This window comes from Pyrus communis, chromosome 14 (genome assembly GCF_041283825.1).
Source record: "Pyrus communis isolate YQ-2024b chromosome 14, ASM4128382v1, whole genome shotgun sequence".
Classification (NCBI taxonomy): domain Eukaryota; kingdom Viridiplantae; phylum Streptophyta; class Magnoliopsida; order Rosales; family Rosaceae; genus Pyrus; species Pyrus communis.
Genome location: NC_142578.1, coordinates 2,357,472 through 2,383,063, shown reverse-complemented (window position 1 = coordinate 2,383,063; position 25,592 = coordinate 2,357,472). Strand labels below are relative to the sequence as shown.

Here is a 25,592-nt window from a genome sequence, read left to right as displayed (position 1 = left end):
CCTCCCTACACCCTTCATCCCTTCCTCGCCATGGATCAAACATTGCAAATCCCTATAATTCCACGTGCCATGCTTTGAAACAAAACCTAGCAAATCCAAATCCAAAAACCCATTAAAACAAAAGAGTTAAAACCCAGAAACCCATTCCCCTGACCCTCGTCCACTCTCCTCACTCTCTCTCTCTCTCTCTCGAACCCCAAACCCCCAAAATCAGACAAACCCTAACAATCCATGGCAATTGGCAGAGATAAACAAATCAAAATTATCCGAAAAAAGCCGATAAGATTAAGGAGGAGCAGAGTATATTAATGTGTATGAATCAACATCCAACCACATATCCACATTTTCTACCAGAATTAACACCTAATTCTCACTAAAAAACTTGACCCAAAAGAAAAAGAAGAAGAAAAACTACACCAAAAGGAATCATCATTCACTTCATGTTGAATTCCATAAATTGAAATAAAAGGAAATGATCTATAAAACCGAAAACTTCGAAATACTTGAAATGGGTTTTTGATTCTTAGAAACCACCAAAAGGAATCATCACTCATTCTCTCTCTCGAACCCCAAACCCCAAAAAAAAAAAAAGCACCACTACCACCGTCTGCATTGTCGATGAAGTGGGAGGCTGGATTAGCGGTCAAACCGACTGCTGGAACAACGACTTGGGACCTTAAAGATTGGAACTTGCGAGGGCGGGGGTGTCGATGGCAGGTGGATGAATGAGGCTGTGAGGAGGGTGGAGGAGGAAGGGCAGATGAAGTGGGAGGTGAGCAGTTCGGTGGTGTTAGGATTGGGGGTGGGGATGAAAATGGTGAAGGGAATGATTTTTGGGAAGGAGGATTTGAGGGTTGGTGGGACTTGTGGGATTGGGTTGCAGGGAAAGGGAAGGGCTCAGGGAAGAAGATGATTATTATTACTTTTTTTAATAGGATAAATTATTATAATATTTTTAATGTATAAAAAATTATTTTTTTTTTGTCACGTGGCATAAATTTGGTAGCCACGTTAGCTCTTAACGGATCAAATAGATGAAAAATGTAACGGATATATTATATTGAAATAAAATAGTACTTGAGGTATGAAAGTGAAATGTTTTGAAGATGTTGTATGAGATTGCAATAAACCTCAAACCTGAGGTGGTAAGGTATAATTTACCCTTAAAATAGAGTTTAGAAAAGCATAACTAAAAATAAGAAATTACAAGCTTATCCCCCGCCCACTCGGCAGCTGTTGGGTTGGGTCTTAGCATGGGACACGTGGAATCCCATGTGAATCAGCAAGGATCACCTTACAAGGCTAAATACTTATGGGTGACCGATAGTGAAGTAATACCGTGAGGGAAGGGTGAAAAGAACCGCTATTGGGGAGTTAAAAAGAACATGAAATCGTAATCTGCCATGTTAAAATTACCTTATGGGGAAGTCTGTTTGATATCCAAAAACTGCCCAGCAGCAGTCGGGATTTTTTTACCTAATTTAAAATTTGAAAATCAAGGAAATTATTTACTCCATCCGACTAGTTCTGGGTTCGAGTCCTAGGTAACCCATTAGGCCATCTCCAACCGAAGGGTCCAGAGAGCCAGACGGCTGAAAATAGCCCGAAACCGTCTCTAACTGAGGGCTAGGTCAGAGGGCTCGTGAGCCCCACAGAATCTAAAAGGGCCAAAGGGCTGGCCAGAAAATCAGAGCAATCATGTCAGATATAACTGACAAGAGTATAATTAATATAAATATATTCATGTCCGTTATATTTGACATGATTGTTTAAAGAAAAATTTGAATCCAACGGCTAGCTGACTTCAATTACCGTTGGATTCAATTTTTTTTTTTTTTATTCTTAAAAATTCTAGTTTTTTTCCTATAAATACCTAAACCATTCATCGCAAAATTTTCACCATTCCTACACCATTTCAATTCTTATATTTTCTTTCCTCTTTCAAAAATCTATCTTTCAATTTTTTCAATAATTTTCAAATGGCCTCGTCTACAATGAAAGGTAGGGTTTGGAGCCGAAAAGAAGAATAAGTTATTTGCAAGGCTTATAGATGGGTGTCGGAAGATAGTGTGAGGGGGAATTGTCAAACAAATGACGGTGTTTGGACTCGTGTATCCAAAAAATACTTAAAGTTTTATGAAGAACGGACCAAGCAAATACAATAATAGATGGATGATAAAAATATGGAAAGGAGCACTTCAAATTACACTCCAATAAGTAAGACCTATTTTGATAGAAAAAACAGAAGAAATTATGACTCGGCGACAGTTGTTTACCTCTGACTATACTCTTACAATGACGGATAATAAAAATGATGTTGATTATAAATATTAAATTTACGATGTTGTATTATTTAAATTTAAGTTAATGTTGTTTTTAAATTTAATTTGTAGTTTTTAAATAATAAATTATGTTTGGCTTTATGGTCATTTGACTATCAGTTAGAGATGATTTTTTGTGATAGGGCTAAAATGAGCCCTATGACCCTTTGACCCTCGGTTGGAGACATAGGCAAATATGGTCATATACTGTTTATTAAAATATTAATATCTTGGAGGATTAGAGGGTTAAAACGAACTATTTGGCCAGCCCTAGCGTTAAAGATGGCCTTAGAATTAGTATATCAAAACCATGTGCATATATATCCTTTAAATTCATTTAATTAAAAACCTGTTAAAAACTATACACATAGCGAGACAGAGAAAAAAAAAAAAAAAAACTAACGAAAAGAGTTCGAAAATTTTGAACTTTAGTCAAAAGGATAAAAATATATTGTAAATGAATAGTATTAAGAATAACTTAAAATGTCATTTTCATTAAAAATTACCTGTATAAAAAATGTTTCTTAAAACTCTCAAAAATAAAAGGCACCCGCAAGCCGACAACACACACCGCGACTATCACCGCACCGTCAACATCACCAAGTTTTTTCCTTTTTTATTTTTTGGTTTTTGAGTTTTTGAGTTTCTAGAGAAATACCCATGTTCCCTTTCTCTCTCACACACCCTCATCCCACTTCTCCTTCTCTCTCTCTCTCTCTCTCTCTCTCCCTTTCTCTATCTAACTTCAGCAGTAGCTAGATTTCTTTGAGCTCCACTGTTAACTTACCACACGCTACTCTCTCTCTCTTTCCCTTCAACCATGGTTGCCCTTGCTTTTGCAGCTCTGCTTCTCTTAGCCATGGCTGGCCAATCAAGTAAGAACACATTTATGTATTTTCCATATATATTTTTTTTGGAGAATTGGGTATTTTTTCTCTACCATATTTCCTATATCTTACTTATCTAATGAAGCCAATATCCTATTTTGGTTTTAAAAAATGCCATTTTTCCTTACTAGCAATGTGTTCATTTTTCCTTGTTTGTTTCTAATTTCTAACTTGTATTTATGTGAAAAGATTTCATATTTCTTTTGAAGTTTGCATTTTTGGGGTTTCAAATAAAAAGAAAAAAAGATATGGTCTTTGCTCTTCCTACCATGTATAAACTCACCCCTTTTAATATTTTGAGAGTCTGATTTATTTATTTATTTGTGGGAAATATGTTTATGTAGGAGCAAACTGGTGTGTTTGCAAAGATGGAGACCCTGCAGCCCTTCAGAAGGCACTGGACTATGCCTGTGGAGCCGGGGCAGATTGCAACCCCATCAAACCCAATGGAGTTTGCTACAACCCCAACACTATCAAAGCTCACTGCAGCTACGCCGTCAACAGCTTTTTCCAGAAGAAGGGCCAATCCACCGGTACTTGTGACTTTTCTGGCGCTGCAACCCCTACTACCTCCGATCCCAGTAAGTCCTCAAATCCTTCTCTTTTGGGGTTTAATTTTAAGGGAAATTAATGGAAAAAATTTGAAAATTTTGAGTTTTAATGATAATGATAAAATAAAGGATGAATCGAATAGTATCAGGATTGATTTTTTAACGTAAAAATATGGTTTTTCGTTAAAATAAACAGAATCGTGGATTTTTTTTTTGTTAAAAATTTCTTAATTTTATTAGCTTTTTGATTGATTTTTTTGGGAATAAATTAATTAGATTAAAGACTAAAGTTTAAAGGTGGTAACTTTTTTTAATTTCATGGTGTTTTTACAGGCTCAAATGGTTGTACTTACCCTGCCAGTGCCAGGTATGGTTAATTTGCACCAATTTTTTTTAGTTTCTGTTTTTCAAGGTTTTATTTTATTTTTGTCTATTTATTTTTGTTAATTAGTATTTAGTACTGCTTTAATCTTTTGAATGTCTTCAATTTGATGCCTGACACTCCACACTCCACACTCCACACTCCACAGTACTTTCTGGATTTCAAATTTTAGGGGAGGGCAGAAACACTTGATTATGAAACATAAGTCCAACGGTAGGAAAAAGCACTTTTATTAAAAGACAAAATATGACAGGGACAACTCCTCTTGGTCATTTGACTGTAAACAACTTGGTTATCTGCTGTCTTGTTACATTTCATTAACCGAAGGAGAAATTTTTTAGTATGTGAACACTGTCTCATACATCTAGTGTTTTTTTACAAATATTTTTTTAACTACTTATATTATCACATTTAGTGGTACCGGATCGAATTCCTGTCAACTTGAAAATTTCTGCTTTCTTGTTTTACATTTGTCACCGTTGCATGTTGGAAGAGGGCCAATAGGCATCATTGCCTATGCCTTTATCATTGAAAAAAAGATACTTTTTTGAACTAATCACTATTTTTATTTTAATACATTCAACATAAAAATGATTTCTTCACGCATTTTTTCTTCTCTTCTTCTTCACGCATTTTTTCATTCATAGGCGTAAATAGAAATAAGTGTGTGCATAAGAAGAATAACGACGTGCGGAGATCATTTTCCTTTCAATGTACCTTATAATTATTATCCAACACCCTCCTTTTTCTTTTTGCTTTGTTCAATCTAATTGAGCTCTTTTTATGGTTTGACTAGTATTGTAATTTGTATCATGATTCATGACTCATTGCCCATTTTTTGGTAGTGGAGCTCAGTAAATTTTCCCAAATAATTGGGTATCCAATGCTTTTTATTTACTGCCCAAGGGGCGGAAAAGGTTTAATCTTGTTGAAAATAACAGTAAAAAGGGTTAAAAAAGTTGTCACAGAATTACCATCTTGCCCATTGCCAACAAAGAAGTTACCTTTTTGGCTTCAGGCGCCGTACACTGCATTTTTCACGTTATGCAGTACATCTGTGGCCGCACAGAGAGTCAAAAAATCAAAAGTAGTGGCCACACACCTGTGGTAAAAGAGCTTTTGTCCTCATATATGCTTTGGGATGCTCAGTCTTTTGGAGATTTGAGCCTTCTTTTTTGAAGTTTTGTATTCTCGACGGCCGTGCCTTTTTAATCCCCACTCCACCATGGTTTAAATTTGCCTATTAAGCAAATCATGTGTTTTATTTTTTTTTAGAAAATAAATGAGGAACAATTGTGCACGAGTTTTATGAATCTTATCCGTGACACTTGCATGGCCATCTGGGACGTCAAGAGAAATATAATGTCGTGTGTTTTAACTTTCTCACATGGCATTGTATTATTGGTGGGCTTCCGGATGGCGCATGTATTATTGTTCCTTATTTCTCTCCTTTTGCTTTAAATTTTTTCCCAGGTTTATGATGGTCTACACTTGATGCATCTCATTCAACAGTAAAATATTTCTAACATTTTGAATTAGTACTTAAGGTAATTTTTTAATTCAAAAGCTTTCCGGAAAGGCCTTTGATGCTAATGTACTTTAACTGCTTTTGTTTAAAAGTAGTGCTGTGCTTCCCTCCTCTCATAGATTAGTGGATTTGGACTCAGTATGCAGATGGGGCCTATCATATTTATATTAGTGATTAATTAATAATTATCCCCTCTCAACAATGTTTAGGAGAAATATTTCAATGGGCCGAAAACACAGCATGGTACACCAAGTGTTATAATACAAGTGGAGAGAAAGTTATTCGTAAGTATTCAACTACTTGTATTGTAATACTTGGTGTATTGGGGTTGTGTTCTTGGCATACTGAAAAATCTCTCCTAAACAAAGTACTTCAACGGAATAGGAAATGAATAGCCTTTGAATCCGCAGTAAGTGACTGATCTCCAATGGAGGATCACATTTTGCTGAAACGGCGTATGTTTATGTGAAAATCTCAAGTGAGTCATAGTTTTCTTCATAAAAATGAAAATAGGGACTCAGTGATGTCGAAGCCACATGCTTCTAGGTGTGTCAGTCAGCTCAGTTTTGTTGATCAGGCATAAGTTTAAATCAGCTTATACGATTGTACATGCCTAAATATGATCCGAAGAAATATTATGTTTTCTTGGGTCGTGACAGTGCAGCATGGCATAAAATGTTCACTGTCTTCGTCATTGGATGCAACTTTGAATAGTTATTCATATCTGTGAACTAGTTTCTGGACGAAGATCAAAGCTTGCTTTACCAGCATCTCTGTAAGGTTGACTGCTTTTGCAATATCATGCTTGTTCCTTTACATTCCATTTCATATGATGGAGATTATCTATGCCAAAGAGTGCTTTGTAGGATCTCCGATGAGCATTATGCTGCACGGTCTTTGTTCAGGCACTGCATAACCATACGGCATCGTAAATTTTCGTGTAAAATTATTAATTGTTTCCATGAGTTTTATTTTGTATTCTCCCATTCTGTATGCTTCACATGATCGTGTGCATGCAGCATCGATTCTGGCATTTCTAATTGCTGTGTTTGGTGTGTTAAGTATTGCTTTGCTTTGTCCTTCAGCTCCTCAGGCACAACTCCGACAACACCATCCACTGGAACCACTGGAACTGGCACAACCCCAACCACCGGAACTACCCCAATCACCGGAACTACACCAACCACCGGAACAACCCCGACCACCGGCACAACCCCTACCACCGGCACAACCCCTACAACTGGTACAACACCTACGGGCACCACCCCATACACAGCAACTCCTGGAGTACTAGGAGGCATTGGCACGGGAGTAGGGCCATCGGGAGCTGGCATCAACACGGACGACAGCGGTGTGATTAGACCTATTGACACTACTAGCTTGTTTTCTTCTCTCCTAACCCTATTCTTCTCAGGCTTGATGCTTTGGTGGGCCTGATAAGAAATTTAGTGGGCGTGAGGAGGAGGTGGGGTAGGATGTGCAAATATGAACATCTTAGGGGACATCCTTGCTAAGTTCTTTGTATTTTTGCATCTCCATTGCCCTCCTAAAGTTCTAAGTAATTAAATTATTGTACTATTTGGGAAAAAAGCAGCTGTGGGGAAAAGCAGATGGACTTTTGATTCCTTTTGGGTGGTGTGAACTGTGAAGCATCTGTCTTTCTGTCTCTGGTTTTTTTTTGTACATTAGTTGGGATCTAATCTGAGAGTGCACTACTCGCTAGTCTATTAATTTGATGAGTATTATTGGGACTGTTTTCTTACATGGTTTTGTTTCACGGGTTTGGTTGTTTTCTTGATTTTTTATTATTTTGGGTATTTTCTCACGTTACTTATAATTGGTTTCTTACGTATAAGAATCGAGTCGTTTCTAATTGCAAACAAATCACAGATGGATTCTTGTTCATCATCTTTCATTTTGTAAGCAATTTATGCACGCGTTGGATTATTTCACCTATAAGTAAGAATGACTTGTTACATGTTTGAATCATGCAATGGTCGTCGTTTATTTATGGTGCCCCTGTTGTTGAACCGTACTTTCAGTTGCATTTATTTGAATCCGAGTACAATTTGCTACTCATAAAATTGAGACCAAACCAATGTTTTGACTTTAGGATGTTATTACTTAATTGTGGTGTCGTTAAAGAATTCAATTCATTGATTTATTTATCTTTAATAAATGTTGTATTTTGTAAATAAAATTTTTTAAGTGTATATGTACCTGCATATTAAAAAATGTGACATCAATTCCCAAAACTAAAGTGTTGTCTCAAACAAATCTAGGGAAAGAGTGTAGGTTATTTTAAACTTTTATTTGCGATATTGCATATTTGTACACTCATTGATAATTATTACCATGTGGAGACGTTTTTTCCAAGACCAGACCAAGAAAATGATAACTTATTACAATGCAGAGTTTATTCATATAGATAACTAGTCCCAAGTTGAGAACGAAATTTTTAATGACTTTAAGTAGGTTATTGCCTTACAGAGTATTACTTCAGAGAAATTTTACTATGATTACAATTCAGTCTCGAGCATTGGTAACTAGGAACCAAATCTTAATTTTCCATATATATATATATATATATATATATTGAGGGAAACACATTGTCATGGTGGTCCATCATAATCTGGCGTTGGTTGAGCATATAGACCCTTTAATGTTGAATTTATTTCCCTCACCAACTTCCTGCAAATGGCTAAAACTCCGTCGTCAACAAAATCATCCTTCTGCATCACCAGATGATATATTCACATCGCAACTTCTCTCTACTAGTCTTAATCTTCGGATTCATAAACTACGTTATATACACAATCTCAAATTTACCCTGATATAGCACAAAAAATCAGGGACAATATAGGCTTTCTAAGTCTCATTTGTGTTTCTAATTACCAGATTTTTTAACGTGAGAAAATTTTAGAATGAATCGGCCCATGGCATAAATTAAAACAACAATTCATGCTATGCACCAAACCATACTAGACAAATTGTCCAAGATGTTGCAATGTTTTTCATTTTCGTTGTGTCACCAAACACGTCTTCGCTCTTTACGTTTGCACTTGTACAATTTGGTTACCAAAAAATAATGAGTAATGCTACACTTACAGCATATTTGTACCATTATTTGTACCGTCTTTCCAATAGAAGTAGAGTCCACCAACCATGTGGGTCTTATCTCTATTAGAGAGATGGTACAAATAGGTGCTAGGTGGTAAGAGTTGAATTTTTGAAAAATAATACTCACACGAGTTTGAGCTTACCGTAGCTTTTGCCAAATCCCTCCACCAATGGACGGAGCATTCACGCCCAACCCGAAAATGCGTGTGCCCGCACGTGTGTCCCTGTGTTTTAGTGGGCATGCACGTTGACGTATATGAGTATGTATCTGTTCTTATTTGCAGTGTTTTCTATTTCGGTCCTGATAGCACTTCTGTAGCTCATAACTTTCTGTACAATCTGGACTACGGAAACTGTAGTTCCGATGTTAAGGTTGTCTTTCTTATGATACCCTTGTTGCTACCTCGCTGTAGTTCTACAACTTTATACAATCACGAGTGTACTCGTCACAATTTTTTGGATCGTATTACTCTATAGACTTGGTCAGATCTTTGTTTGCTTAATCAACCTGGCTAACCTTGTTTAATCACAAGACGGAATGAGCTTGGTTGCACCTGTTTCCGTTTTATCTGTATCTGTATCGTCAAAGTTTATTTGTAAAACTAAGAGATTGTGCATTTTGTATTAAACCAATTCGGGTTCTTATACTAAACAGGTTACTGTTTCTATTCCCATGTACTGCATGAAAAGCCTCCTTATTTTTGTTCCAGAAATTTGGGTTCGTGAAACATGCAGTTCTGGAAGTGCAGCCACTAAAAAATCTGTTAGAAGGGAACTATCTCACAAGGCTTCGGGATCGAACACCTTTGAGATGGTCCGCTCTGAAATGTCGCGATCTATGCGTTCCAAAAGGCTTACTGAATAGACTGGCAGGTCAGGTCGTCTTAGAAAGCAAATGTCACCAGGAACTGGCACAGTGAAGTTTTCTTCATCGAGTAAATTGCACTCGAGCTCTGGCCGAGTAGATACCAGGCAGACAATGTCTAGAAGGACTACCGTTGAGTTTAATCTGCCTAGAAAAAAATATTCTTCGCAGAAGGTGAAGAAAACTTACAAAAGCGTACTTGCTGGACATTTCAAGCTTTTCGGACATGGCAGTGAAGAAACAAGAGTCTAAATCTTGCTCTGAATTAAAATGTAAGATAACTAAAAGTTGAATGCCTGTAGCAGTAGTTATCTCAAATCTTTAATGCATTACATATTCTTCAATAACCAATCACTAATCAAATACTAAAAGAATTATAATACCGACAGCTACATATCACGCAATGTTATTATTCACATTATAAAATATAATCAAAAGACAAAAATAAGAATGATGACATCTTATGTTAGTAATAACCTCACTTCACACATCAAAACATTATTTCACATTAATTTCTCAACATATTGGTGAATGGTCATGTTGATCCTAAAAATTACAAAGCTTACGTGGCGCGCAGACCGAGTAACTAATAAATTAATTACGTCATTCGGTTGAATGCGGGGCGTGCCAACTCATCGGCCAAGCTCGGCCGAGGAGTAAAATTTGTTGATGTTGCGTTGAGCGCGTTGCTGACTTCTTTATCTTGCGACTGTGGCTGAGGAAGGAACAAATCTCGGCCTTTGGATTCTCGAGCCTGAAGACAAAGCTGCTAGTTCTGCGAAGTTCACAAATCGTCGGCGCCCGATTCGGTCGCAGTAATTATATTCGTAAGAGTATAAGCACGTCAAATTGACACCAGACTGTACAAACACAAGTATTCAAAGGTGATGTATGTCTTGATGGTGAATGTGGTTCGGCCGTCGGAATGCCAAACTCTGAAACTCAGTGTCCAGTACGCTGAATGCCGTAACTCGTAACACCTTACTTCGCCGAGAAGGCTAATAAGATGATCTTTGCCAATAAGGATTCGAAAACCCTTCTGGATCGAGACTTAGATAGGTAACCAGTCGGCCTTGACGCAGTACTGTTTATCCAAACTGAAGGTGCTCCTTGGTCGGCTGATTCTACGGCAACAGTGCTGTTTATCCAAACTGAAGGTGTTCACCGGTTGCCTTCATAGTGCTGTTTATCCAAACTGAAGATGTGTTGGCAAGAAAAAGAAAATAAAAAAAATCTCAAGATATTTGAGAGGTTTTACGCAGGGCAGTTGTGTGTTGAATTAGAGGTCCCTCTTCTGTTGCACGGCGTCTGTATTTAGAGGAACATACTTTCTGTTTGGCACTGTCTGGATAATAAGTAGAAACCGACTGAAACTCAAACTCGTAAAAATAACTAACCTGCGACCTAGGTGCCAAAGCCTATCTTCAGATGGTTGATTCTTCAAAGATAATAAAACCCACCTTGACTTATCCCATCGCAATTAAAAACCTAGCCTAGCTAGGCTTTCTTTTCTTGTCATAATTCTATCACTCATCCATACATCCTGATCCCATTTAATGAATTTCAAACCATCTTAAATTCATTTCTGACTACTTGTCAATCAACCTAACCTACTTAGGTTTTCTATTCACCATTATCCAAAACTTGCAGATCCATGTTATGCCACGTGAAGAGTCCAAGCCAAGCTGTTCTAATTCACACAGTACACTGCTACCAAATCCAAATTAACTTGGACTGTTCTGCTTGCTTGTACGTCAAGGTTGTGATTTGCATCCCACTTATTTTGTACAAGAAAATTGAGATAATTTATTAAAAGATAATTATTATGATTAAAAATCATAATATTATCTCTTAACAATAGCAAATTATCTTATCTGACGGTTAAGAAACATGCTCACTCAACGGCCTCGATTACTCGGGCCGATGGTGTAAAATTAGGTCCAAACATTGCCCCCCAGTTTCCTTGAACTTCGGCTCGTAAGTCGAATGGTTAAGGAAATTAAGTTTTACAGCATTCCGTAATCCTACCAAATAGAATATTCAAAATGCTCAATACTTTCGCCGTATATGAAACGATGCCTCGGCCATCTCCATCCCACCAACTTGAGATGGTCATCGGCCGAACATGAGATCCTTACCTAGCTCAAAAACCCGTAACATAACCAAGACTTGGAACCCCAACCATGCATACATATCCTGACTTTGAAAATTCAAATGCTAACAAATGGCTTTGTTAAAACCAAGGCTTGGAATGATGTTGGCTTAAATGATGTTATCGGCCATGCATATCTTTATCACCCTCTTCCTACTTGATGACCAACTACCTTGACTTGATGATCAAAGCTATGGTTGAAGAAATATGTGGTCAAGGACAACATCATGTAATCTTAACGTAAGAATAATTTTGGGGACTTCGGCCCCATATGGTCCTGGCGGCAACATCATGCAATCTCGGCATGCGTAATCCTCGACCATGTTTTTCTTTTGTCCACTGCTTTCTAACTCAAAACACGTGATGACAATGGGCGTTCCAAGATTTCCTACCTGCCAATACACGCTGCCAAGCTGATCTTTCAAATCAACTTATTCGACTACTGCTTCCTTAAGCTTATTAGTGGAAAAATCTAAGACCAAGATTATTATAGTCGAGCTCGACCAATAACCCTCGGTCACCGTGATCAAGTCCCTGATATCTATCGATGTATCATTATTCCCTTAACACCTATGCTCTGCCAATGTTGTGGTCTTCCTTGGCTGCCACAATTAAACAAGGCTCGGCGATTTTAGCAAATGGGGCCAAGAAGAACCTGATTCTTGGTACAATTGGTGGATGGCGCCGAAACAAACTAGACGGTCGAGAAAACGGGGCCGAGAACTATGAGAAAAGACCGCCGAATAAAAATGCATTCGGCATTAAACTTCCATTCCTTTGACCAAAATTGTTTCGACTCGGCACGCTTGACTAAAAAACTAATGCCAAAAACAATGACTGAAAAAATCGAGGCCATAAAACCTTGGCCTAATTCTTTTCCACCGAACGGCCTCACTAAATGAAAAGAATAGCCCTCGTGAAAGCCTACCATACGAAATGGATGGCTCTTTATTTATATCTTAAACTTGCCATCGCCTCCTTAAAATAATGTTATCTTTTGCATGCCATCTCTTTTTCTGATAAAGACCATCGAGTGGGTTTTTGGGAAAATGCCAACACTTCACCATTAAACACCATTCATTGACTGAAGCCACAGATCAAATCCTGCCATCAAATGCTTGTTATCTCAAATCAAATCAGTGTTGAATTAATGGCCAAGTGGCCAACTAAACATCACCTTTTGACTATATAAAAAAAAATCATCATGACGTGCAGACATCATGATTATGCTTTTTTTTATTTTTTTATTTTTTATTTTATTATAGGAGAGCAACCGAAAAGAACTCAAACATCCAATCATACAAACGTTGTCCCTTTATTTTCTTATGCATCAGCCTGAAAGGCCGAATGGTTAAGAAAATAATTTTTTTTTTATTTAGCAAAAGAAAATGAAAACGGCTAAATCATAGTCAGGAGGAGGCCAACGATGCTTTATTCCAAGCCGAGGCCTTGTAATAACAAAATTTTCAATGTGATTTCGCCCTAGGCCGAATAAAAAATTTTCTCCAAATATTTTTGACTTGAAGATAGATTTTTTAACATCAACTGCCGAATGTGTTGAATAATTATTATGCCCCCTAGGCATAATTTCGCCAATTTCGCCAATTTCGGCTTTCAACTCGAACAACTTAGCTGAACGGGATTTCTTCATATCAGCTTTATCACCAATAATCATATCGATTGGTGTTAAAACCATGTCTTCAATTACCATATCAATTGATGTGGTTTTATGGTCTGAAGTTGTGTATTGCTCTTGTTCATCATTGGAACACTCCTTTGACGAATCATTCTCTGAGTCAAGTTTTGGCTTAGAAACTTGAACATTTTCTTCTAGGCCTACCACACTTTCAGTCTCGACCGAAACAACAGGTGGCCTATGTGTTTCTTCGGCCGCCTTGGCAGTTTCCTGAGACCGAATTTGGATTGTGGTCGGAGCGAAAAATTGCCCCCCAGACCCTAGGACTTAACCATTTTTCAAATGGAATTGATTTGTAATCAGAAACGTAAGGAAAATGTTCTTCATTTAGCCAGGCATTAAATCGAGCCCTGTCTTCATTTACCCACTGCTCTTGTAGGGTAATAGGAGCTTTTATTCTCATCATGTAGGCGAATGATTTTTGCTTGGCTCTCACGCCACGAAGAAGTTTTACTGCTTCCCACGATTTTTTATCCTCCTCAAGGCGTTGTGTATTCTCCTCTCTGGTTCTTTTCAAGTGCTCAAGAAGCTCGTGCAATCGGCTAAATGGAGCCGGATTGACATCTTGATATTTCATGTGAACTTCGTAGTTTTAGCATTGGGTCCCATTGGGCTTGCCAAAATGTTGACCCTAAAAATTACAAAGTCTACGTGGCGCATAAGCCGAGTAACTAATAAACTAACTACGTTATTCGGTTGAATGCGGGGCGTGCCAACTCGTCGACCAAGCTTGGCCGAGGAGTAAAATTTGTTGATGTTGCGTTGAGCGCATTGATGACTTCTTTATCTTGCGACTGCGGCCGATGAATGAACAAATCTCGGCCTTTGGATTCTCAAGCTTGAAGACAAAGCTTCTAGTTCTGCGAAGTTCACAAATCGTCGGCGCCCGATTCGGTCACAGTGATTATATTCGTAAGAGTATAAGCACGTCGAATCGACACCAGACTGTACAGACACAAGTATTCAAATGTGATTTATGTCTTGATGGTGAATGTGGTTCGGCCATCGGAATGCCGAACTTTGAAACTCACTTGTGAATATCCAATCATAAAATCACTCGGCGTCTACTACGCCGAATGCCGTAACTCGTAACACCTTACCTCGCCGAGAAGGCTAATAAGATGACCTCTGCCAATAAGGATTCGAAAACCCTTCTTGACCGAGACTTAGATAGGTAACCAGTTGGCCTCGACGCAGTACTGTTTATCCAAACTGAAGGTGCTCCTCGATCGGCTGATTCTACGGCAACAGTGCTGTTTATCCAAACTGAAGGTGTTTGCCGGTTGCCTTCACAGTGCTGTTTATCCAAATTGAAGATGTGTTGGCGAGAAAAAGTAAATAAAAAAAATCTCAAGATGTTTGAGAGGTTTTGCGCAGGGCAGTTGTGTGTTGAATTGGAGGTCCATCTTCTGTTGCACGGTGTCTGTATTTATAGGAACATACTTTCTGTTTGGCACAGTCTGGATAATAAGTAGAAACCGACTGAAACTTAAACTCGTAAAATAACTGACCTGTGACATAGGTGCCAAAGCCTATCTTCAGATGGTTGAATCTTCAAAGATAATAAAACCCACCTTGACTTATCCCATTGCAATTAAAAACCTAGCCTAGCTAGGCTTTCTTTTCTTGTCATAATTCTATCACTCATCCATACATCCTGATCCCATTTAATGAATTTCAAACCATTTTAAATTCATTTCTGACTACTTGTCAATCAACCTAACCTACTTAGGTTTTCTATTTACCATTATCCAAAACTTGCAATCCATGCTATGTCACGTGAAGAGTCCAAGCCAAGCTGTTCTAATTCACACAGTACACTGCTACCAAATCCAAATTAACTCGGACTGTTCTGCTTGCTTGTACGTCGAGGTTGTGATTTGCATCCCACTTATTTTGTACAAGAAAATTGAGATAATTTATTAAAAGATAATTATTATGATTAAAAATCATAATATTATCTCTTAACAATAGCAAATTATCTTATCCGACGATTAAGAAACATGCTCACTCAACGGCCTCGATTACTCGGACCAATGGTGTAAAATTGGGTCCAAACAGATGCCTGTAGATAAGTGATTTTTGCATTTTTTTTTTTCACGTACAAGATTTTGTTTGTTTTAGTTTCTTATTAAAATCAAACTAGAATAAAGAGACATAAATAAGGTTGTGAAGAAAGAAAGAAAAAAGCGTCCAGACAAATCATTTCTCTTAATCTAACCTATTTAGGAAAAATCTTAGGTGAAACGATCTTATCATGTGTCTCTTAATACGTTCATATCATCATTGATGTTTCATCACAGACAAATATCTCAACCGTTGATAACATTTCTGTATACTTATTTGTATCGAATGATTTAACACGACACGTGATCAAGTGACCTTGACCGAATAATATGTTCATCTCCCTTTCCTATGAATTGGTTACCCAAATAAATGACATCTTAAGAGATAATAACCATCTATTTTATCATCGTTGTATGAGTTTAAATTTTGAAGCTTAAGTCTGTCCACCACACTGATTTCAAAATTTAAACTCATGCGAGCATCGACATCTTTTCAGGGTGGTTAGCAAAAATATTCCGAGACACAAACCAGACACAGATTGCATGCTCGGAAAGCTTGTAAAATTGCAGGTACAGTGTACAATTCTCCCCCTCACCCTCTCTCTTCTTTCTTTCTCTCTCTAAAACCAGAGACTCTGCAGTGAGTGAGTCTGAGTCTGAGTCTGAGCTGAGTGAGTGAGTGGGTCACAGATTCGTCACCGATTCGTCACCTTCCTCGCCTCCTACCCTACTAGCTACAGCTACAACTACAAAGACAAGTGGCTTTCTTCTTCCAGTCCCAACGCACACACAAATCAAATGCAAGAACCGAGAGAAACCCACATGGTAAAAACTAAAAAGCCTCCACAAACCTAAATCTCTTTTATTATTTTTATCTTTTATGATTTGGCCGCGTTCGATGGTTTTTATTGTTGTTGAATTTAAAACAATTAAAATGAAATATTTTTTAAATTAATTTTTAGTAAAAATACAAGTACAGTCACTTTTAGTGTTTATTGTAAGAAGTCTTTTAAGTGCTTTTAAAATTCTTATGACTTGTTTGAAAGTGTTTTTAAAATAACTACAAATGTTTTCAATGAATTCTTTTTCAAACTATTCCTTATACAAAATCTAAGTGAATCCTAAAAAAACATTTTAAGTGTTTCATGCAAGAAACGCATATCTGGTGCGTCTTTCAAAAATCACTTAAAGTCCTTTTTGAACCCAAAATCTATTTCACAAAAACTACTTTCAGTCATTTTAAAATCATTTACAAACGAGCTAATAGACATTTTCTCTAAAAGAGTTTTTAATCATTTTCAAAATACATTAAAACAAGTCCTAAGTTGTTGCAAGTTTTTCGGTTTATTTTTAGTTGGGTGTGATTTTACTTTTCTGTTTTTATTTCCTTGTTTTCTTCGTTGGTTTTGTCTCTCAAAGATTTACGATTTTCATTGAGTTTCCTTTTGTGTCTATTTGTTGAAATCAATTATACGAGAGATTTTTCAATGTGCACGGAATATGAAGCAGTACACCATATGTTATTTAATTGTGTGAGGTATTAGAGAATTCATAGAGAGTCTTACTTTTGAGAGTCCCTTTAACATTTCTCAAACATGAATCTTACTTAAAATTGAAGGGAAATAAATTGGATACCCTGTCTCACCAGTTACAATTTCACATTGACTTGAGTATATGTTTTACAACATACTACAACCTTGTTTCCAAATGCTAGTTAGGTCCAATTGTCAAGGACAATATGCTCACTCCCTTGACCCTGTTTGAATCTTCATTTCTATAGTTTAAAGTATCGCCTTGTCAAGCCTACAACCTTGTCGTGTCCGAAATAAATTGTTACAATATACTTAAGAAGCCTACAATCTTGCCACTATGCCACTTCTACTCCTAACCCTTTTTATTGTTACATGCCACGGTTGGTCTCCAACAAAGCAATGCGTTCTTTTTCAGGTCGCACCCTGTGATACATGCGGTGGTGGTAATGATGAGAACCTCATTGCAACTTGCCGTAAATGCAATATAGCTCGTGCACACCCGTATGACTCTCTCTCTCTCTCTCTGCACGAGCATATATGTAGCTGCATTTGTGTGTGCATGCAGTTTGGCTACTTTGCTTGCCCGTCAATCAAGAACTGAATAGTATGTCTTCTTAATAATATCAGTCTACCAAAATCATGATGCATCTTGTTTTTTGCCTTTTTTTTCCTTTGAAAATTAGAAGACGAAATAGAAAACTTATTAATGCAAATAAATAAAAAGTACAATAAAGGTTATAAGGCAAGTCTAACTACAAATGTAAACTCACCTGTTAGCTACCATAATCACAAGAAAATAATCTACTTGGGTACGTAAAGAAGAATATGTAGTAGAAATCAAATCCCGCAAAGTTCCCCCTAAACGAATATTTCTCACAAAATAACCTTCTAAACGACGTTTCTTCCTAGCTTCCTCAAGTATTCTAAATTACTTTCATCACCTTTCGATGCCCTTCATGCATGGTATTTTGAATCACCTTTCGATTTCCTAAGGTTCCTTTTTTACACTACAATTTACTGTAATGGTTTGTACTGATTGCAAACTGTAATCTTTTTGCACCATATGGACTGGTGAATGTGGTTTTGTGTGATGTCTTCGTTTTTCAGTTATTGCATGCGGAAAGTTGATATGGAAGCTTGGGAGGATTGGGTTTGCGAGGAATGTCTCGGAGAGGAAGACAATTTAGCATCCCCCACTGATTTAGATGACCGCCATGTCATGCATCCATCAGGTCCCAGCAGAGTTCTTGATGATTCGAGGTGGCAAAAGCCAGTCGGGACTGGAAAAGTTAAGTACATTTCACAAGGAGAAGTCATTAGGCTATCATCAGGAGTTGAAACAACGAGATCTCAGCGAAATACTTTCAGCTCCAAACCTGGTCAGTCAAGTTCTACAGCACTTATGTCCCAGAAGTCTTCTTTTGGCTCTAAAATCGCGACACCGAAGTATCCAACGCCTGCAATCAAAGCAAATCCCAGCATTGTGCCTTCAGGATACGTGAAGCCTCCTAGCTGTGGCAGGAATGCCAATATGTTAAATATCTCAAAGATAAATCAGCAAACATTTCCAATATTGAAGGATTCTAAAGGTGACAAATCTTTTAACCTTTTATCTTAAACATTTGTCTTATAAGTAAATCCCTTTTGTATCGTCAATATTATTATCGACAGAGTGTCTTCCATATCATTGGTACTCGTACGTATTGAAACTGTATTTGATGTATCCATTCACCTTTTTCTGTTGAAAATATCGTGCGTGTTACTAAAAATGTGAAGATGGTCGTCACAGAATTTGTAACTTCGATAAATGGTTGTGTGTGCAATGCTTATGATCTCTGATTCCATTTGTAGGAACAAATATTTCAGCAGCTTATGGAAAGGAGCATGTTCGGGAGAAGCAATCAAAGGATGTCTTAGCTCCAGGAACATCCATTGAAACAAAGACTCCGGGAGCTTCTGGAAAGGAGCATGCTCGGGAGAAGCAACCAGCGGATGTATTAGTTCCAAGACCAGATGTTGAAACTTCTCGGAAGAAGATGGAGGCTGCAATAAAAAAGGAACCGTTCACAGTTGCAACAATGAGGCACTCCTCACCTATTTCCAGTCCAGGCAAGTGTTATAAAACCGATAACATATTTACGTGGCAATTTGTGGAATTCATTTCTTTCCTATGAAGTTACCAACATCTTGTGAAAATTTTGAAATTGTAGCCCAGTTGCGACTGAGGTTGGTTCAGTTGTTGCCTTGACAACAATTGAAACTACCTTAATTAATTTATCTGGTAACACAGGTGTTGCTGAACATAACCATGCAGATGCTGAAGAAAGAGATCTTGAGAATACGCTTGCTAGTCTCAATCTAAATCGCTCGAGTCTTCCTGCTCGACAAGTTACTTGGAGGTGGGTAGCCTGTCCATTTAAGATGTTACATACTCTATATTCTATCATGATTTCGGGAAGTTATGTATCGCAAAAGCTTAATTGATATTTCTTTCTTTAGGGGAGGGTTCATCATTGATGCAGCTACAACAAGTGAATTCATCGGAGGGTTCAAGGGACGACCTCCTTGTAAGATCCATCCTAAAGCCTATAGATTTGCACAAACAATGCCTCGTGTCCTCAAGGGGAATTTTCTTCCTCGATCCCAACTGTGGACTGATATCTTCCAATGCCAACCTCCTGACCTTCAAGATGTTGGACTTTACTTTTTCCCTGATGAAAACGCTGAGAGGTTTGTTTTGGCTTCTGATTGCATGGTTTTAATATCTGAATTATGCTGAATTATTGTGGTATCATATAAGATGCATTTAACACATTGATGCAATACTTCGTCCGTACAATTTGAATTATTTAAAATTGTAACAAAGTGAAAAAATCATCCCACATTGGAAAATTAAGAAACCTGAAAGGGTTCATTTTTGAAATTCCAAGTCAAAGATCCGGTTTGAAATTTTCAAAATTTGAATTATTTATAAAATAAAAACAAAAGCTTGATTTGTTTATAAAAGTTAAAAAGAAAAGAAAAAGAGAAAAAAAATTTAATGAAAGAAAAAGAGTGAGAAGTTAAAATCGAATACTCAAAATTTGAACTATATTATTGCAAATAAATTATAAGGCTAAACTTATATTTGTGTAAATAACATCGATGGTTCAAAATAAAAAAAAAACAAAATAAAAGTAAAAAAGATCGAATACGCAACGCAAAGCAATTGGCTTTTAATTTCGACGTTTGTGGACAGCGGGTTGGCAGCCTCACTCCTTCCCTTCCCGCTTTCGTGGTCTCACAGACGAGAGAGAGAGAGAGAGAGAGAGAGAGAGAGAGAGAGAGAGAGAGAGGGAGGAGAGAGAGAGGATGGAGGTTGCTGAAGATGTTGACTGTGAGAGCAAAGGTCAGCAGCAGAAGGGGACGAGGAGGGTAGGATTGTTGTACGACGAGAGGATGTGTAAGCACTCCACACCAGACGGCGATCCTCATCCGGAAAACCCCAACCGAATTAAGGCAATCTGGAACAAGCTCCAATCAGCTGCCATTCCCCAGAGGTACACACATTTATACATATGTGTGTGTATACACATCAGACATGAGTGTTTGGCTGCTGAGAAAATAACAAGAACGAGGGAATATCAAAGAGAGGAGAAAAGTTTACATATCTTTGTAATGCTAGTATTCCTTTAGCTCATGAAAGCTCAGTAATTTTGATAGGCTGCTACATTTACTGCTGTGATATCCATAGAAATCAACTTAATTTCTAGTATTTGGTGCCCAAATGCAATCGTATGTTGTCTTTGAATTTAAGGGAAACTGATTCTCAAAGTTTTTCTAGGTTAAAGTTTTCGTCTTTATGATAACGGGGCCATAATAGAAAATGGGATTTGAGCATAAATAAATTTTGTTTTGTGTATGAAAGATAATTGCTCGGTTTATGTATTTTTTATTTATTTCAGGTGTGTTGTTTTGGAAGCAAAAGAAGCAGAAGACAAGCATATTTTGTCAGTTCACACCAAAAAACATGTTGATCTGATTAGGAATATAAGCTCCAAACAGTTTAATTCACGGAGAAATCGGATTGCGTCGAAATTCAATTCCATATATCTCAATGAAGGATCATCCGAAGCTGCCTACCTTGCCGCGGGATCTGCCATAGAGGTAATTCCTGTTGGCCTTATTTTGTGTTTGTTTGAAGTGCTGAGTAGAATTTCCTTACACAGTGAAAATATGTGAAACTGTTGATTTCTGCTAATATCATGAGTCCTATCTTCCTCTGAATTCAACCCACGATTTACAATTTTATTGCAGTTTCAAAATCAGTTACAAATGGAGCTATTTTCACATGTTTCAGATAGTTTCAGTCTAAGTGTGTCTCCTGCAAATAAACTTATGTGTTACATTTCAAATTTTTACAACCTAACTATGGGTGTTTCCTTAAATAGGTGGCGGAAAGAGTTGCCAAAGGCGAACTGGATTCTGCTGTGGCTATCATTAGGCCTCCAGGACATCATGCGGAACAAGACGAAGCTATGGGATTTTGTCTGTACAACAATGTAGCTATTGCAGCAAGTGTCCTTTTAAATGAAAAAGTATGACCTGCCTTGTAGTTATTCAGAAATTAGGACTTAACTTTTGAGCCTTGGAATAATTGTTTTGAAAATTCGACTTTGTTTTCCGCATTTATTAAGTAAGTTGTCACCTAAGGGCATCATATTCATACTTTCTAATTGACAGCCAGAATTGGGTATCAACAAAATTTTGATCGTTGACTGGGATGTGCATCATGGTAACGGTACTCAAAAGATGTTCTGGAAGGATCCTCGTGTTTTATTCTTCTCTGTTCATAGGTATGCCAGAATTTTGAATTGATAATTGTGCTTTTCCTTGATCATTAAAGCCTATGTTTAACATAAACAAAGTTGAAGTTAGATTCCATCATGTAGTATTTTGTTAAGATGTGCTGCTTGGGGTTCCCTTGATTTTTCTTGAATTTAAGTTTTTTACAAGGTCATTTTTTTACACTTTTCAAGGATTCTGTGACTTTAAAATTTCTAGCTTTTATCATTGTATCAAAAGTTATCTCATTGGAGCTTGTAGCATCTAACTTGTTTGGTTGACTTGTCTTGCATAAGATCAAAGTTCCTAGTTCTGATGACAGTATGGTGCTGGGTTTTTTCAGGCATGAGTTTGGAAGTTTTTATCCAGCTAATGATGACGGTTTCTATACTATGATTGGAGAAGGAGCAGGCGCAGGATACAACATTAATGTCCCCTGGGAAAATGCCGGGTGTGGGGATGCAGACTATTTTGCCGTTTGGGACCATATTTTGGTTCATGTTGCCAAGGAGTTTAATCCCGATTTAATTATAGTCTCTGCAGGATTTGATGCAGGTTGGTGGGCTAACTTTCTCTGTTTAATGCAGGTTGCAGAATGAGTTTTCATTTTGTTGTTGTGGAAATTTTTGCTTGTGGTAGTAGTGTAGTACACATCTTCAATATCTATTTAAGTAAGATAATTTTTTTTTTTCTACAAATTTGTTGAAACAGCTGCTGGTGATCCTCTAGGGGGTTGTTGTGTCACACCATATGGATACGCAGTTTTGTTGAAAAAGGTTGTTTTACAGTTTCTCTTTTCTCATTAAGGTGGCCTTGATTATTGTATCATTTTTGACATAATTTTATTGTCTTTCAGTTGATGAGTTTTGCGAATGGAAAAATCATGTTGGCTTTAGAAGGAGGATACAATCTCAAGTCTATTGCAAATTCAACCCTTTCTTGTGTTAAAGTTCTGCTGGACGACAATCCTATACATGGGTCTTCAGATGCATACCCATTTGGGTCTACATGGCGTGTGATAAAAGCGGTATATTAACATTTTGTACCTTTTTGTTTTAATACTTTTCCTATACTTTCTGTTGGGTTATCCATTTCTCCTTGTATTCATTCTACCTGATTTTTATTTACCGTGAGTCAATTCTTTGTTTCTTTAATGCATATGTATTTTTTCCAGGTTCGCCGGAAACTAAGCGCTTTCTGGCCATCCCTTGCAGATGAATTACCAGAGACGCTAACCAATCAAACAGCTCCTCCAGCTTCGGTACGTTTCCTTTTCTCTTATCAGTACTTTGTTGTTTATTGCTTCTGGTTGGGTAGTCAATAGTTCTATTTGATCACTCGATTATCTCAAGACTCCCAGTACTTGGCACCTATTTCTTTTCTTCGCCACAAACATTGCTGGGATACTTGTTTTGCAATTGTAGTATATTCTCACCTCAAGCTCTGATTCTGAAGCGGAGGACAATGAAGGTCCAAATGTCATACCTAAACATCTTGAGGAGGTTCTTCAAGATGTTATAGAGCCCTTCTCAAAGTTGAAAGTTGACGAAAGTATTCAAGGTAAATTGATAACTGAGATTTAGGAAATGATTTCACTATTTGTGTTAGTTTATATGATGAGCTGTTAACTTAATCCAGATCATGTGGCAAGTAATTCTTGCATCTGGAGATCAGAGCTCTCAAAGGTTGAGATTTGGTATGCCGCTTTTGGATCAAATCTGTGTCTAAAAAGATTTCTCTGCTATATTGAAGGTGGACAGGTAATATGCAACCCAAAAACTTTTATCTAATATCGTTGTTGAATATGAAACAGACTAAGCATATTATGAGCTTCAGTATTTCACTGCAGCGGTTTTGGTTTTAAGCTTATAGTATCATGGATATTAGATAATTAATACTGTGATACTGCTCTTCTTTTCCCTCGTCTCCGCTTTTCTTCCCACCATACACTCCTGTTGACATCCGCAAGATGATTTTCAGATGGAAGGTATGAAAAGGCCATATCTTGGTTGTGCGGACAAAACTCCCCCAAAGGAGATTATGTGGAAGACCTTCCCTCATCGCTTGTTCTTTGGTCGTGAATCTACACTTACATGGGGTCCTGGAGGAGTCGCTTTCCTTAATCCCGAAAGCAACATCCAGGATAAGACTTATATGTGCCTGTATAGAATTACGTATGTTTTCTTGTCACACAAATCAGTCCTATTGTTTTAACTGCTGCTTTCTGTATAAATCATTTTCTTTTCAAACATCACACTTAAAAAATTGATTCTCCAATTGCCTGAATCCGGCATAGTTGTGTTTTAATCTCAGTTTTCTCTGGCAGGCTTGAGCAGTTTAACGATGTAGTAGTCCAGGAAAACGTTGCAAGTTTTCCTATGAACTCTCCTTTGTTTGACTTGGCTGGTTTAGACTCGGTCATTAGCGAGGAGCCTCATTCTCTACAGGTTCAACTAAAGGTAGCGGAACTTGATAAGCCTCCTCGTTTTAGAATGATTATACATAACTGTTACACTTACGCTGTTGATGTGCTCAATTTTGTTTCAGAAGTGTTGGTACGGTAATGTTATCTACTTGGGCAAGGAGCATGATATTCCGATACTAACAATGACGTATGCATCAAAGATTCTCTTTCGTTTTTCTGTTTTCCTTTTTGTCAGAGGTGTTCTTATCGATTTACTCGTGAAATCTGTATGCGTACGTAGTGAAGAACTCAATTCCTTTGGTCGGCTTTCATTTAATAATGTGCAGGTGTGCAAAATCACAAATGGAGGGCTTCAAATCCGGGGAGATTCCCTTGTGTGCTCCGGCCAAAAATTATGTCAACACAATCGCGAGGGGCTTGGTGGAAGGAAAACAACTTTCGCACAAGGCGGCTATGGCTTACTTACAAAAAGCTTCTGTTAACCCATGGGGATGACAACTTTTTATCCTTGCAGCGTTTGTAAACTAGCTCATTTTTATAAATTCCTTATGCCAGAAACGGCAATTTATGGCCTCCTTAAGACCAAACTTGTAATGTGGTAAAGATGTTCTAGGCGTTGATATTGATACGGTAGTTAGCACCTTGAACATTTGAAATGGATCATATTAGTCTCTCTGCCTCTTAAGCAGATTATCAAAGTAAGACTATCGTTTATTATTACTGTTCGGACAATTTTTTTTTTCAAGAACTTAACTTTTAAAGATATAAAGCTCAAAATATGACCACTTTTGCCTTTTGATTCGTTAATTTTGCAGTGTTTGGGTCCTAAGGTGCAATACAGTTTATTGCAGGGTGTGGCGAAGAAGTTGGCTAGTAGTATTTCAGGGGAAGCAAACTAAATGTCTGCCTGAAAACAAGAAAGGTCTTCCCAAAAAATGACAGGGCCAAGTTTTTATCGATGGTTTTGAGATATCTTCTGGATTTGGTGACCAAATTATCCTCTAAAAACTTTTATAAAGGTTTTGGCGACAGAAAAAATTGTCGCCTAATTATTTGAACTGTCGTTAAAAATGTTTTTATCGACGACTAACACACCGTCGCTAATACTTGATCACTAAAAATATGTTTAGCAACCTTCAAAACCGCCGCTAATAGTTTTTTTAGAAACGGTTAAAAAACCGCTGCTAAAAACATTTTTAGCAACGTTTAAAAAACCGCCGCTAAAAATCGGAGAGGCAGTACA

The 25,592-nt window shown here is 37.5% G+C and overlaps 3 protein-coding genes across 3 annotated transcripts; all 3 read left to right on the top strand.

Moving 5' to 3' along the window:
- Window positions 1-2,946: 2,946 nt before the first annotated feature.
- Window positions 2,947-7,431, top strand: LOC137713255 (uncharacterized). The gene is made up of 4 exons (XM_068452547.2): window positions 2,947-3,196; window positions 3,553-3,789; window positions 4,093-4,126; window positions 6,755-7,431. Exons 1-4 carry the CDS (start codon window positions 3,142-3,144, stop codon window positions 7,104-7,106), a joined length of 678 nt encoding a protein of 225 aa, XP_068308648.2. The 5' UTR covers window positions 2,947-3,141; the 3' UTR covers window positions 7,107-7,431.
- Window positions 7,432-17,437: 10,006 nt separating this feature from the next.
- LOC137712402 (PHD finger-containing protein 6-like) lies at window positions 17,438-19,879 on the top strand. The gene is made up of 5 exons (XM_088684593.1): window positions 17,438-17,601; window positions 18,208-18,689; window positions 18,952-19,209; window positions 19,391-19,499; window positions 19,600-19,879. The coding sequence occupies exons 1-5, from the start codon at window positions 17,438-17,440 to the stop codon at window positions 19,877-19,879; spliced, it is 1,293 nt and encodes a 430-aa protein (XP_088540719.1).
- Window positions 19,880-20,299: 420 nt separating this feature from the next.
- On the top strand, window positions 20,300-25,069 carry LOC137712897 (histone deacetylase 5). The gene is made up of 14 exons (XM_068452083.2): window positions 20,300-20,639; window positions 21,045-21,246; window positions 21,531-21,677; window positions 21,823-21,935; window positions 22,268-22,479; window positions 22,636-22,700; window positions 22,781-22,951; window positions 23,099-23,185; window positions 23,349-23,484; window positions 23,563-23,684; window positions 23,905-24,098; window positions 24,251-24,383; window positions 24,472-24,536; window positions 24,676-25,069. The coding sequence occupies exons 1-14, from the start codon at window positions 20,452-20,454 to the stop codon at window positions 24,842-24,844; spliced, it is 2,004 nt and encodes a 667-aa protein (XP_068308184.2). The 5' UTR covers window positions 20,300-20,451; the 3' UTR covers window positions 24,845-25,069.
- The last annotated feature ends 523 nt before the right edge of the window (window positions 25,070-25,592 follow it).

What these genes read in the sequence shown, in the direction of transcription:
- LOC137713255 (XM_068452547.2), top strand. Translation starts at nt 3,142, where the DNA reads ATGGTTGCCCTTGCTTTTGCAGCTCTGCTTCTCTTAGCCATGGCTGGC. An exon ending in CCCTACTACCTCCGATCCCA is followed by an intron (nt 3,790 to 4,092) that starts GTAAGTCCTCAA and finishes GTGTTTTTACAG; the next exon opens with GCTCAAATGGTTGTACTTAC. An exon ending in ACTTACCCTGCCAGTGCCAG is followed by an intron (nt 4,127 to 6,754) that starts GTATGGTTAATT and finishes TTTGTCCTTCAG; the next exon opens with CTCCTCAGGCACAACTCCGA.
- LOC137712402 (XM_088684593.1), top strand. Translation starts at nt 17,438, where the DNA reads ATGCCACTTCTACTCCTAACCCTTTTTATTGTTACATGCCACGGTTGG. An exon ending in AATATAGCTCGTGCACACCC is followed by an intron (nt 17,602 to 18,207) that starts GTATGACTCTCT and finishes TTCGTTTTTCAG; the next exon opens with TTATTGCATGCGGAAAGTTG. An exon ending in GCTCGACAAGTTACTTGGAG is followed by an intron (nt 19,500 to 19,599) that starts GTGGGTAGCCTG and finishes TTCTTTCTTTAG; the next exon opens with GGGAGGGTTCATCATTGATG.
- LOC137712897 (XM_068452083.2), top strand. Translation starts at nt 20,452, where the DNA reads ATGGAGGTTGCTGAAGATGTTGACTGTGAGAGCAAAGGTCAGCAGCAG. An exon ending in TCAGCTGCCATTCCCCAGAG is followed by an intron (nt 20,640 to 21,044) that starts GTACACACATTT and finishes TATTTATTTCAG; the next exon opens with GTGTGTTGTTTTGGAAGCAA. An exon ending in ATGTGCCTGTATAGAATTAC is followed by an intron (nt 24,099 to 24,250) that starts GTATGTTTTCTT and finishes TTTCTCTGGCAG; the next exon opens with GCTTGAGCAGTTTAACGATG.